The 14,928-nt window shown below is 42.8% G+C and overlaps 1 protein-coding gene across 4 annotated transcripts in view; it reads left to right on the top strand.

The window, feature by feature from the left end:
• The window catches only part of unm_sa35587 (un-named sa35587), a 35,919-nt gene extending 30,281 nt beyond the window's left edge, over positions 1 to 5,638 (top strand). For 2 of the 4 annotated variants that reach the window (XM_090213180.1, XM_090213181.1), the window contains exons 5-7: positions 207 to 292; positions 1,197 to 1,397; positions 4,265 to 5,638. In XM_090213180.1, the coding sequence (XP_090069306.1) occupies positions 207 to 292; positions 1,197 to 1,397; positions 4,265 to 4,504 (527 nt within the window). In that variant the 3' untranslated portion in view covers positions 4,505 to 5,638. The remainder of the gene's footprint in view (positions 1 to 206; positions 293 to 1,196; positions 1,398 to 4,264) is intronic. The other 2 variants (XM_036956420.2, XM_090213182.1) reach the window with 1 other exon arrangement.
• Positions 5,639 to 14,928: the final 9,290 nt, after the last annotated feature.

The raw sequence follows: 14,928 nt of genomic DNA, 5'->3' as shown, positions 1-14,928 counted from the left end.
CACACACACCACACACACACACACACACACACACACACACACACACACACACACGGTCTGGTCTGGTCTGGTCTGGTCTGGTCTGGTCTGCCTGTAGCTGACGGTGTGTCTGTCTGTCGGTATAGTGATCATTGTCTCTCTCCTCTGCCTGCCTGTATAGCTGCCAGGGTGTGTGTGTTGTAATAACATTGTTCCTTTCTCCCCAGCTGACGGTGTAGCGTTAGGTACAGCCGTGGCTTCCTCCCAGGTCACAGTTCAAGTCGTGGTGTTCCTGGCTGTTATTCTGCACAAGGTGAGAGTCAGATCTACTATGGAGGTAATATCACAAGCAATTCAGGACATCGGGACATCAGGACAAACCAATCAATGGTTGATTGTTCTTGCAAACTCCTTAAGCCCTCTCTCAATTCAATGTACTTGAATTGATTTAATTCTCCCTCCCTCCCTCCCTCCCTCCCTCCCTCCCTCCCTCCCTCCCTCCCTCCCTCCCTCCCTCCCTCCCTCCCTCCCTCCCTCAATTCAATTCAAGGGGCTTTATTGTCATGGGAAACATGTGTTAGCATTGCCAAAGCAAGTGAGGTAGATAATATACAAAAGTGAAATAAACAATACAAATTAACAGTAAACATTACACATACAGAAGTTTCAAAACAATAAAGACATTACAAATGTCCTTTTCTCGTGGCAACAGGTCACAAATCTTGCTGCTGTTTCTCTTTCCCTCCCTCTCGCTCTCTCTCTCTCTCTCTCTCTCTCTCTCTCTCTCTCTCTCCTCTCCCCCTCTCTCTCTCTCTCCCCCTCTCTCTCTCTCTCCCCCTCTCTCTCTCTCTCCTTCCCACCTCCTTCCTCTCTCTCTCTCTCCTTCCCACCTCCTTCCTCTCTCTCCCTCTCTCCCTCTCTCCCTCTCTCCCTCTTTCTCTCTCTCCCTCTCACCCTCTCACTCCTTCTCTTCCTACTTCCTCTCTCTCTCTCTCTCTCTCTCTCCTTCCCACCTCCTTCCTCTCCCTCTCTCCCTCTTTATCTCTCTCCCTTTCTCCCTCTCACTCCTTCTCTCCCTCCTTCCCACCTCCTTCCTCTCTCTCTCTCTCTCTCCTTCCCACCTCCTTCCTCTTTCTCTCTCTCCCTTTCTCCCTCTCACTCCTTCTCTCCCTCCTTCCCACCTCCTTCCTCTGTCTCTCTCTCTCTCTCTCTCTCAGGCTCCTACAGCGTTTGGTCTGGTCACCTTTCTGATGCAGGCAGGTGTAGAGAAGAAGCAGATTCAGAAGCATCTCTTGGTGTTCTCTGCTGCAGCACCAGTACTCTCCATCAGTACATACTTTATCCTGAACGCGGTGAGAAGAAGCAACAGACTGCTGTTTAGTGGCGTAGAACAACGTGCTTTCATAATGAGGAGAAAGGTGGTTTATCTAACGGGAACCTTTTCTATGAAACTAGTAAATGATTGGAGATTGCTAGAGGCGGGAACTCAGCCTGGTTCTGGAAATGCATGTATGCTGTTTTGCCAACTGCTGACCATAGTAGTTGGTGAGACGGCAATAACATCTCTGGGACCAGGCTAGAGGGAACTACTTCCAACAGTGAAAATGATTTGATAACGTTGATATGACGTCAGCGTGCTGTGTGTTACTCCCTCCTACTGCAGGGTGGTGGTTCGCCCTAGAACCGTCTGAGTGCTGTGTGTTTCTCCCTCCTACTGCAGAGTGGTGGTTCGCCCCAGAACCGTCTGAGTGCTGTGTGTTACTCCCTCCTACTGCAGGGTGGTGGTTCGCCCCAGAACCGTCTGAGTGCTGTGTGTTTCTCCCTCCTACTGCAGGGTGGTGGTTCGCCCCAGAACCGTCTGAGTGCTGTGTGTTTCTCCCTCCTACTGCAGGGTGGTGGTTCGCCCCAGAACCGTCTGAGTGCTGTGTGTTTCTCCCTCCTACTGCAGAGTGGTGGTTCGCCCCAGAACCGTCTGAGTGCTGTGTGTTACTCCCTCCTACTGCAGGGTGGTGGTTCGCCCTAGAACCGTCTGAGTGCTGTGTGTTTCTCCCTCCTACTGCAGAGTGGTGGTTCGCCCCAGAACCGTCTGAGTGCTGTGTGTTACTCCCTCCTACTGCAGGGTGGTGGTTCGCCCCAGAACCGTCTGAGTGCTGTGTGTTTCTCCCTCCTACTGCAGGGTGGTGGTTCGCCCCAGAACCGTCTGAGTGCTGTGTGTTTCTCCCTCCTACTGCAGGGTGGTGGTTCGCCCCAGAACCGTCTGAGTGCTGTGTGTTTCTCCCTCCTACTGCAGAGTGGTGGTTCGCCCCAGAACCGTCTGAGTGCTGTGTGTTACTCCCTCCTACTGCAGGGTGGTGGTTCGCCCTAGAACCGTCTGAGTGCTGTGTGTTTCTCCCTCCTACTGCAGAGTGGTGGTTCGCCCCAGAACCGTCTGAGTGCTGTGTGTTACTCCCTCCTACTGCAGGGTGGTGGTTCGCCCCAGAACCGTCTGAGTGCTGTGTGTTTCTCCCTCCTACTGCAGGGTGGTGGTTCGCCCCAGAACCGTCTGAGTGCTGTGTGTTTCTCCCTCCTACTGCAGGGTGGTGGTTCGCCCCAGAACCGTCTGAGTGCTGTGTGTTTCTCCCTCCTACTGCAGAGTGGTGTTTCGCCCCAGAACCGTCTGAGTGCTGTGTGTTTCTCCCTCCTACTGCAGGGTGGTGGTTCGCCCCAGAACCGTCTGAGTGCTGTGTGTTTCTCCCTCCTACTGCAGGGTGGTGGTTCGCCCCAGAACCGTCTGAGTGCTGTGTGTTTCTCCCTCCTACTGCAGAGTGGTGGTTCGCCCCAGAACCGTCTGAGTGCTGTGTGTTTCTCCCTCCTACTGCAGGGTGGTGGTTCGTCCCAGAACCGTCTGAGTGCTGTGTGTTACTCCCTCCTACTGCAGGGTGGTGGTTCGCCCCAGAACCGTCTGAGTGCTGTGTGTTACTCCCTCCTACTGCAGGGTGGTGGTTCGCCCCAGAACCGTCTGAGTGCTGTGTGTTTCTCCCTCCTACTGCAGAGTGGTGGTTCGCCCCAGAACCGTCTGAGTGCTGTGTGTTTCTCCCTCCTACTGCAGTGTGGTGGTTCGCCCTAGAACCGTCTGAGTGCTGTGTGTTTCTCCCTCCTACTGCAGGGTGGTGGTTCGCCCCAGAACCGTCTGAGTGCTGTGTGTTTCTCCCTCCTACTGCAGAGTGGTGGTTCGCCCCAGAACCGTCTGAGTGCTGTGTGTTTCTCCCTCCTACTGCAGGGTGGTGGTTCGTCCCAGAACCGTCTGAGTGCTGTGTGTTTCTCCCTCCTACTGCAGAGTGGTGGTTCGCCCCAGAACCGTCTGAGTGCTGTGTGTTTCTCCCTCCTACTGCAGTGTGGTGGTTCGCCCCAGAACCGTCTGAGTGCTGTGTGTTTCTCCCTCCTACTGCAGAGTGGTGGTTCGCCCTAGAACCGTCTGAGTGCTGTGTGTTTCTCCCTCCTACTGCAGGGTGGTGGTTCGCCCCAGAACCGTCTGAGTGCTGTGTGTTTCTCCCTCCTACTGCAGGGTGGTGGTTCGCCCCAGAACCGTCTGAGTGCTGTGTGTTACTCCCTCCTACTGCAGAGTGGTGGTTCGCCCCAGAACCGTCTGAGTGCTGTGTGTTTCTCCCTCCTACTGCAGAGTGGTGTTTCGCCCCAGAACCGTCTGAGTGCTGTGTGTTTCTCCCTCCTACTGCAGGGTGGTGGTTCGCCCCAGAACCGTCTGAGTGCTGTGTGTTTCTCCCTCCTACTGCAGAGTGGTGGTTCGCCCCAGAACCGTCTGAGTGCTGTGTGTTTCTCCCTCCTACTGCAGAGTGGTGGTTCGCCCCAGAACCGTCTGAGTGCTGTGTGTTTCTCCCTCCTACTGCAGAGTGGTGGTTCGCCCCAGAACCGTCTGAGTGCTGTGTGTTACTCCCTCCTACTGCAGTGTGGTGGTTCGCCCTAGAACCGTCTGAGTGCTGTGTGTTTCTCCCTCCTACTGCAGAGTGGTGGTTCGCCCCAGAACCGTCTGAGTGCTGTGTGTTTCTCCCTCCTACTGCAGGGTGGTGGTTCGTCCCAGAACCGTCTGAGTGCTGTGTGTTACTCCCTCCTACTGCAGAGTGGTGGTTCGCCCCAGAACCGTCTGAGTGCTGTGTGTTTCTCCCTCCTACTGCAGTGTGGTGGTTCGCCCCAGAACCGTCTGAGTGCTGTGTGTTTCTCCCTCCTACTGCAGTGTGGTGGTTCGCCCCAGAACCGTCTGAGTGCTGTGTGTTTCTCCCTCCTACTGCAGTGTGGTGGTTCGCCCCAGAACCGTCTGAGTGCTACAGGTGTTGGGATGCTCTTCTCCGCCGGGACGTTCCTCTACGTAGCTACGGTCCATGTACTACCAGAGATCAGCTCCAGGGGGCAGCAGAGCTCTCCCCACATCCACGGGACTGGGAGCGGGCAGCTGGAGGTCCTGGAGAGCCTCACGCTGATACTAGGAGCAGGACTACCTGTGTTACTGGCCCTGGGACTACGTGATGACTAGTCTTGTGAATCGACGCTATTGATAGTGAACATTGAGAATTAATGTGAAGGAAGCCTGGAAATCAAGTCTATAACTAAGACCGACTAGTTAACGCAAAGAAGACAACCCACAACATGTTACCAAACATTCATTTACACTGGAGTACACCTCAACTCTTACATAGCTGGAGATCAATTGGGGGTGTTTCTGTGTGTGATGCAGTACGTGTCAGTGTCTTTTTCTGAGAGGTCATAAGGACATGGGCTTTGAGCAAGCCAACAAAGGTAGGAATAGTGTGTGTGTGTGTGTGTGTGTGTCATGTAAAAGAGTGGGATCAAAGAGAGAGAGGGCAGTGTGTGTGTGTGTGTGTGTGTGTGTGTGTGTGTGTGTGTGCGCGACTCTGGTTTATAGAGCTTTTGTAATAGTTTGTCTTATCCGATCTCAGTGGGACATTCTTTTGAGCTAAACTTTTGAAGTTGTCTGAAAAGAACAAGACCATTTTTAGTAAGTGGACCCGTTTTCAAAATAACCCCGGTTTCCTGATGTCCTTTGTACCTCTACTGAACAAACAAAACATTTGTTTATTTATTTAGGTTAGCTAAAAAAAAAAGTCCCCAAAACCAGATTTGAATCAAATGGATAACATTTCGTCTTTTGTAATTTCTGAGAAATGTTTTGGCTGGGTTGTGTAAGGTACTGAGGTATTCAGGGAAGGTTGTGAAAAACTAAAAAAAAAAAAAACACTTTATCAGAATTTAAATGGTTGTCATAACGACGTGGCCTAAATAAACCACAATATAGTGATGATTTATTGATTTTATATTGGATGTGATCAAGATATGTCTTTATAGACAAGGAGAGATCTTAAATACATTTCTACATGGTGTACTATAGCCAGGACAATGTTGTCTGGTTACCAGTCTGTTTAGATATCGTAACACTTCCTGGCAATCTGTGTCAAATGCTAAACATCTTTATAACACAGAGTACCCTAAGTGGAATATTATCCAAACAGATTGGTCCCCAGGCTAAGGACAATAGGCTGTATTTTTAATGAATACTTTATCATAACAATCATAGATTTAAAAACAAAAAATGTTTTTTTAAAGTACATGACTTGTAAATTGCTGATTAATAAAGTTAGATTGTATTGAATGTGTAGTTTCTATCCTAATGTCAGATGTTGCTGTCACCTACAACTGCTACTGTCAGCTTGTAATGTCTCAGGACGTCAGGGACAATACAACATCAGTACTATATCAGTACTGTTACAGAGGTTCTATACTAATAGGTCAACATCAGTACTATATCAGTACTATTATAGAGGTTCTATACTAATAGGTCAACATCAGTACTATATCAGTACTGTTATAGAGGTTCTATACTAATAGGTCAACATCAGTACTATATCAGTACTGTTACAGAGGTTCTATACTAATAGGTCAACATCAGTACTATATCAGTACTGTTATAGAGGTTCTAAACTAATAGGTCAACATCAGTACTATATCAGTACTGTTACAGAGGTTCTATACTAATAGGTCAACATCAGTACTATATCAGTACTGTTATAGAGGTTCTATACTAATAGGTCAACATCAGTACTATATCAGTACTGTTGGAGGTTCTATACTAATAGGTCAACATCAGTACTATATCAGTACTGTTACAGAGGTTCTATACTAATAGGTCAACATCAGTACTATATCAGTACTGTTATAGAGGTTCTATACTAATAGGTCAACATCAGTACTATATCAGTACTGTTGGAGGTTCTATACTAATAGGTCAACATCAGTACTATATCAGTACTGTTACAGAGGTTCTATACTAATAGGTCAACATCAGTGCTATATCAGTACTGTTATAGAGGTTCTATACTAATAGGTCAACATCAGTACTATATCAGTACTGTTACAGAGGTTCTATACTAATAGGTCAACAACAGTACTATATAAGTACTGTTACAGAGGTTCTATACTAATAGGTCAACAACAGTACTATATCAGTACTGTTACAGAGGTTCTATACTAATAGGTCAACATCAGTACTATATCAGTACTGTTAGAGGTTATATACTAATAGGTCAACATCAGTACTATATCAGTACTGTTACAGAGGTTCTATACTAATAGGTCAACATCAGTACTATATCAGTACTGTTGGAGGTTCTATACTAATAGGTCAACATCAGTACTATATCAGTACTGTTACAGAGGTTCTATACTAATAGGTCAACATCAGTACTATATCAGTACTGTTACAGAGGTTCTATACTAATAGGTCAACATCAGTACTATATCAGTACTGTTACAGAGGTTCTATACTAATAGGTCAACATCAGTACTATATCAGTACTGTTACATAGGTTCTATACTAATAGGTCAACATCAATACTATATCAGTACTGTTGGAGGTTCTATACTAATAGGTCAACATCAGTACTATATCAGTACTGTTACAGAGGTTCTATACTAATAGGTCAACATCAGTACTATATCAGTACTGTTACAGAGGTTCTATACTAATAGGTCAACATCAGTACTATATCAGTACTGTTACAGAGGTTCTATACTAATAGGTCAACATCAGTACTATATCAGTACTGTTACAGATTTTCTATACTAATAGGTCAACAACAGTACTATATCAGTACTGTTACAGAGGTTCTAAACTAATAGGTCAACATCAGTACTATATCAGTACTGTTACAGAGGTTCTATACTAATAGGTCAACATCAGTACTATATCAGTACTGTTACAGAGGTTCTATACTAATAGGTCAACATCAGTACTATATCAGTACTGTTACAGAGGTTCTATACTAATAGGTCAACATCAGTACTATATCAGTACTGTTATAGAGGTTCTATACTAATAGGTACATCAGTACTATATCAGTACTGTTACAGAGGTTCTATACTAATAGGTACATCAGTACTATACTATAACAGGACAGTAAAGGTTCTATACTAATAGGTCAACAACACCGGTACTATATCAGTACTGTTACGAAGAGGTTCTATACTAATAGGTACATCAGTACTATACTATAACAGGACAGTAAAGGCTCTATACTAATAGGTACATCAGTACTATACTATAACGGGACAGTAAAGGTTCTACATCAGTACTATACTATAACAGGACAGTAAAGGTTCTACACTAATAGGTACGTCAGCACTATACTATAACAGGACAGTAAAGGTTCTATACTAATAGGTACATCAGTACTATACTATAACAGGACAGTAAAGGTTCTATACTAATAGGTACATCAGTACTATACTATAACAGAACAGTAAAGGTTCTATACTAATAGGTACATCAGTACTACACTAATAGGTACATCAGTACTACACTAATAGGTACATCAGTACTATATAACAGGACAGTAAAGGTTCTATACTAATAGGTACATCAGTACTACATTATAACAGGACAGTAAAGGTTCTATACTAATAGGTCCATCAGTACTACACTAATAGGTACATCAGTACTATACTATAACAGGACAGTAAAGGTTCTATACTAATAGGTACATCAGTACTACACTAATAGGTACATCAGTACTATACTATAACAAGACAGTAAAGGTTCTATACTAATAGGTACATCAGTACTACACTAATAGGTACATCAGTACTACACTAATAGGTACATCAGTACTATATAACAGGACAGTAAAGGTTCTATACTAATAGGTACATCAGTACTACATTATAACAGGACAGTAAAGGTTCTATACTAATAGGTCCATCAGTACTACACTAATAGGTACATCAGTACTATACTATAACAGGACAGTAAAGGTTCTATACTAATAGGTACATCAGTACTACACTAATAGGTACATCAGTACTATTCTATAACAGGACAGTAAAGGTTCTATACTAATAGGTACATCAGTACTACACTAATAGGTACATCAGTACTACACTAATAGGTACATCAGTACTATATAACAGGACAGTAAAGGTTCTATACTAATAGGTACATCAGTACTACATTATAACAGGACAGTAAAGGTTCTATACTAATAGGTCCATCAGTACTACACTAATAGGTACATCAGTACTATACTATAACAGGACAGTAAAGGTTCTATACTAATAGGTACATCAGTACTACACTAATAGGTACATCAGTACTACACTAATAGGTACATCAGTACTATATAACAGGACAGTAAAGGTTCTATACTAATAGGTACATCAGTACTACATTATAACAGGACAGTAAAGGTTCTATACTAATAGGTCCATCAGTACTACACTAATAGGTACATCAGTACTATACTGTAACAGGACAGTAAAGGTTCTATACTAATAGGTACATCAGTACTATACTATAACAGGACAGTAAAGGTTCTATACTAATAGTTACATCAGCACTACACTAATAGGTACATCAGTACTATATAACAGGACAGTAAAGGTTCTATACTAATAGGTACATCAGTACTATACTAATAGGTACGTCAGTACTATACTATAACAGGACAGCAAAGGTTCTACATCAGTACTATACTATAACAGGACAGTAAAGGTTCTACATCAGTACTATACTATAACAGGACAGTAAAGGTTCTACATCAGTACTATACTATAACAGGACAGCCATTGTTACATTCACTAAGTAAAGCTTTATTAAAGATGTAACTAAATATAATAATATCATTATTGAATATAATAATGTCCTGAGAAACTTTATCATTCCTTTAACAATGTATCTGTAAAAAGCACTACATTTGTTTTGTCACTTTAATAAATACTAAATATTTTATCATCTGAAAAATGATCTGCTACAAAAATATCACATTCAAACTACAGTGTAGATCCAGTACACATCTCAAACTACAGTATAAATACAGTAGACATCTCAAAATACAGTATATATCCAGTACACATCTCAAACTACAGTATATATCCAGTACACATCTCAAAATACAGTATATATCCAGTACACATCTCAAAATACAGTATATATCCAGTACACATCTCAAAATACAGTATATATCCAGTACACATCTCAAAATACAGTATATATCCAGTACACATCTCAAAATACAGTATATATCCAGTACACATCTCAAAATACAGTATATATCCAGTACACATCTCAAAATACAGTATAAATACAGTAGACATCTCAAACTACAGTATATATCCAGTACATATTTCAGACTACAGTATAAATACAGTACATATCTCAAACTATAGTATAAATACAGTACACATCTCAAACTATAGCATAAATACAGTAGATATTTCAAACTACATTATTTCCTCTACCATAAATATTTCTAGAGACATTAATTCAATGAAGTGCCAAGTGCTAGAGACTGTAGCTTTAATGTGTGTAGTCAAATCAAGTTCCAGTCTACATTCAAGAGAAGATTGTCCTAAAGTCAAATTGATGATCTCAATAGTTACCTCAACTAATCTGAAACTAATTCGTCCCTCACACAATCAATCCAAACATTTTGTCTGAAGAGGAATATTTGAAAAGATGGTTTATTGTATCACATATTTACTTTAGTCACTAAAGCAATAAGAATGACAAGAGTTACAGGTAATAACCAAGCATTAATGTAGCAAAACAGCCTAGTTCGTTTACCATCTTTGTTTTCCGCACTGTGCCTTTTGTACTCAGGTTTGAGTTAACAATACATCTGACTGTGTACAGTATACATGTTTGGTACGTGATGGTGCGTCGTAGTTTGGACACATCTCACGTTCACACTGCACTTTGCCCTGGGCCAAGAGAGCTTTTACCCTGGGGATAAGAGACTGTTCTCACTGCACTTTGCCCTGGGCCAAGAGAGCTTTTACCCTGGGGATAAGAGACTGTTCTCACTGCACTTTGCCCTGGGCCAAGAGAGCTTTTACCCTGGGGATAAGAGACTGTTCTCACTGCACTTTGCCCTGGGCCAAGAGAGCTTTTACCCTGGGGATAAGAGACTGTTCACACTGCACTTTGCCCTGGGCCAAGAGAGCTTTTACCCTGGGGATAAGAGACTGTTCACACTGCACTTTGCCCTGGACCAAGAGAGCTTTTACCCTCGGGATAAGAGACTATTCACACGTGCACATTCTGAAGGGGGATGGCACAACCTTAGCCCAGGGCTGGCAGGCCCTGCTCTGAAGCAATGTTCGCAATGACGCTCTGGGGCTAGCCAATCACAATTCATTGACGCTCTGGGGCTAGCCAATCACAATTCATTGTCGCCTACTTTTGAATATTCTTCTCCAGAAAAGTGACCGTTGGTTTCAGTAGCCCTACTTTCATGAACACAGTATAAGCTAGCCCAGGGACAGTCTAAGCCTGGGGCTAAGGACAATGCTGTGTGAAAAGGACATTGTTTGTGTGTAGTAGCTTGTAAGTAGCCTCTTAGTATGTAGTAGTTTGTAATATACATCTCTTAGTGTGTAGTAGCTTGTAATAGATACAGTTGCAGTCGGAGGTTTACATACACCTTAGCGAAATACATTTAAACTCCGTTTTTCACAATTCCTTACATTTAATCCTAGTAAAAATTCCCTGTCTTAGGTCAGTTAGGATCACCACTTTATTTTAAGAATGTGAAATGTCAGATTAATAGTAGAGAGAATGATTTATTTCAGCTTGTATTTCTTTCATCACATTCCCAGTGGGTCAGAAGTTAACATGCACTCAATTAGTATTTGGTAGCATTGCCTTTAAATTCTTTAAATTGGGTCAAACTTATCGGGTAGCCTTCCACAAGCTTCCCACAATAAGTTGGGTAAATTTTGGCCCATTCCTCCTGACAGAGCTGGTTTAACTGAGTCAGGTTTGTAGGGCTTCTTGCTCGCACACGCTTTTTCAGTTCTGCCCACACATTTTCTATAGGATTGAGTTGTGATGGCCACTCCAATACCTTGACTTTTTTATCCTTTAGCCATTTTTACACAACTTTGGAAGTATGCTTTGGGTAATTGTCCATTTGGAAGACCCATTTGTGACCAAGCTTTAACTTCCTGACTGATGATTTGAGATGTTGCTTCAATATATTCACATAATTTTACTTCCTCATGATGCCATCTATTTTGTGTAGTGCACCAGTCCCTCCTGCAGCAAAGCACCCCCACAACATGATGCTGCCACCCCCGTGCTTCACGGTTGGGATGGTGTTCTTCGGCTTGCAAGCCTCCCCCTTTTTCCTCCAAACATAACGATGGTCATTATGACCAAACAGTTCTATTTTGTTTCATCAGACCAGATGACATTTCTCCAAAAAGTACGTTCTTTGTCCCCATGTGCAGTTGCAAATTGTAGCCTGGCTTTTTTATGGCGGTTTTGGAGCAGTGTCTTCTTCCTTGCTGAGCGGCCTTTCAGGTAATGTCGATATAGGACTCGTTTTACTATGGATAGAGATACTTTTGTACCTGTTTCCTCCAGCATCTTCACAAGGTCATTTGCTGCTGTTCTGGGATTTATTTGCACTTTTCACACCAAAGTATATCTCTAGGAGACAGAATGTGTCTCTTTCCTGAGCGGTATGACGGCTGCGTGGTCCCATGGTGTTTATACTTGCGTACTAGTGTTTGTACAGATGAATGAGACTTTTTCTGAGGTCTTGGCTGATTTAATTTGATTTTCCCATGATGTCAAGCAAAGTGGCACTGAGTTTGAAGGTTGGCCTTGAAATACATCCACAGGTACACCTCCAATTGATTCAAATGATGACAATTAGCCTATCAGAAGCTTCCATAGCCATGACATATTTGTCTGGAATTTTCCAAGCTGTTTTAAAGCACAGTTAACTTAGTGTATGTAAACTTCTGACCCACTGGAATTGTGACACAGTAAATTAATCTGTCTGTAAACAATTGTTGGAAAAATTACTTGTGTCATGCACAAAGTAGATGTCCTAACCGACTTGCCAAAACTATAGTTTGTTAACAAGACATTTGTGGAGTGGTTGAAAAACGAGTTTTAATGACTCCAACCTGAGTGGTTGTAAACTTCCGAATTCAAATGTATGTTTGGAGTCTTGCATCTGTAGTTATCTGCTGTGGTGATGACAGTAATACCCAGGATGTAGAACACAGTAATACCCAGGATATAGAAAAGTTATCTAGCTGCTGTGGTGATGACAGTAATACCCAGGATGTAGAACACAGTAATACCCAGGATGTAGAACAGTTATCTAGCTGCTGTGGTGATGACAGTAATACCCAGGATGTAGAACACAGTAATACCCAGGATATAGAACACAGTAATACCCAGGATATAGAACAGTTATCTAGCTGCTGTGGTGATGACAGTAATACCCAGGATGTAGAACACAGTAATACCCAGGATATAGAAAAGTTATCTAGCTGCTGTGGTGATGACAGTAATACCCAGGATGTAGAACACAGTAATACCCAGGATGTAGAACAGTTATCTAGCTGCTGTGGTGATGACAGTAATACCCAGGATGTAGAACACAGTAATACCCAGGATATAGAACACAGTAATACCCAGGATATAGAACAGTTATCTAGCTGCTGTGGTGATGACAGTAATACCCAGGATGTAGAACAGTTGTCTAGCTGCTGTGGTGGTGGCAGTAATACCCAGGATGTAGAACACAGTAATACCCAGGATGTAGAACAGTTATCTAGCTGCTGTGGTGATGACAGTAATACCCAGGATGTAGAACACAGTAATACCCAGGATATAGAACACAGTAATACCCAGGATATAGAACAGTTATCTAGCTGCTGTGGTGATGACAGTAATACCCAGGATGTAGAACACAGTAATACCCAGGATATAGAACAGTTATCTAGCTGCTGTGGTGATGACAGTAATACCCAGGATGTAGAACACAGTAATACCCAGGATATAGAACAGTTATCTAGCTGCTGTGGTGATGACAGTAATACCCAGGATGTAGAACAGTTGTCTAGCTGCTGTGGTGGTGGCAGTAATACCCAGGATGTAGAACAGTTATCTAGCTGCTGTGGTGATGACAGTAATACCCAGGATGTAGAACAGTTATCTAGCTGCTGTGGTGGTGGCAGTAATACCCAGGATGTAGAACAGTTATCTAGCTGCTGTGGTGATGACAGTAATACCCAGGATGTAGAACAGTTATCTAGCTGCTGTGGTGATGACAGTAATACCCAGGATGTAGAACACAGTAATACCCAGGATGTAGAACAGTTGTCTAGCTGCTGTGGTGATGGCAGTAATACCCAGGATGTAGAACAGTTATCTAGCTGCTGTGGTGATGGCAGTAATACCCAGGATGTAGAACACAGTTGTCTAGCTGCTGTGGTGATGACAGTAATACCCAGGATGTAGAACAGTTATCTAGCTGCTGTGGTGGTGGCAGTAATACCCAGGATGTAGAACACAGTTGTCTAGCTGCTGTGGTGATGACAGTAATACCCAGGATGTAGAACAGTTATCTAGCTGCTGTGGTGGTGGCAGTAATACCCAGGATGTAGAACAGTTATCTAGCTGCTGTGGTGATGACAGTAATACTGGAGGTGGTGCTGGGTAAACCCCAGGATGTATAACATCAGGATATAGAGGTAGTATTGTGTCAGGTCTTACTGATTCAGAATCGCCAATGTCCCCCTTTTCTGAGAACATGGAGACACCAACAGAAGGTTGGTTGAACATCACAAAGCAGCCAGTCTGTGAAGAAACAAGACATGTTCTCATGCTGTTTTGACCATCAGGGATTCAACAGTCAATGCTTTCACAATGCTTTCAGGTCGCAATTGTAAATGAGAACTTGTTCTCAACTTGCCTACCTGGTTAAATAAAGGTGAAATAAATAAAATAATTAAAAAATAAAATAGGTTTTTATTTACATCAGGTACTTTTTTCATATAGTATATGAACTGTTCACACTTGTTGTCAGTGACAACCCTGATTAGAAGCACCTGCTGCTCATCTGTAGTTCTTCAAAAAGGCTGTTTTGAATTAAAGTAAATTGTACCTACACAGTGAAAGCCGTAAACCCGGAAACATCTGTGTACACTGACGCAGTAAAAAAACATTTTAAAAATGAAGCGAAACCCATTTACGCCTCTTTTTGTCTTTCTACATGACCAAAAAGGGTACTAATTTGGACTTCAAAGACCCTGTTTATCATGAACAATGTCTGGATTAACTAAATAACAGGAACAGATAGAACATTGTAGTATAAACAACGACCTAAATAAATAAGTCCTTTCACATTTATTACAGCATTTATTGGGTTAAAAGTATGGTATTTGGGCAAAATATTACGACGTTATGTTGACTTGACATTCCATGTGAGATGTGCATCTAATGATTGTTATTAAAATACCAGCCTCCATGTGGGTTCAATCCCTTTCGTAGGTAAAATGAGCCCAAGCGGCATTCACAAGAGGTGAATGACCATACCTCTCCTCACTCTGCCTACAGTTATCAAACATACTGTACATGCCACTGCT

This window comes from Oncorhynchus mykiss, chromosome 20 (assembly GCF_057628025.1).
Source record: "Oncorhynchus mykiss isolate SJ-2025 chromosome 20, ASM5762802v1, whole genome shotgun sequence".
Lineage (NCBI taxonomy): Eukaryota > Metazoa > Chordata > Actinopteri > Salmoniformes > Salmonidae > Oncorhynchus > Oncorhynchus mykiss.
This window is presented reverse-complemented; position numbering and strand designations above follow the sequence as displayed.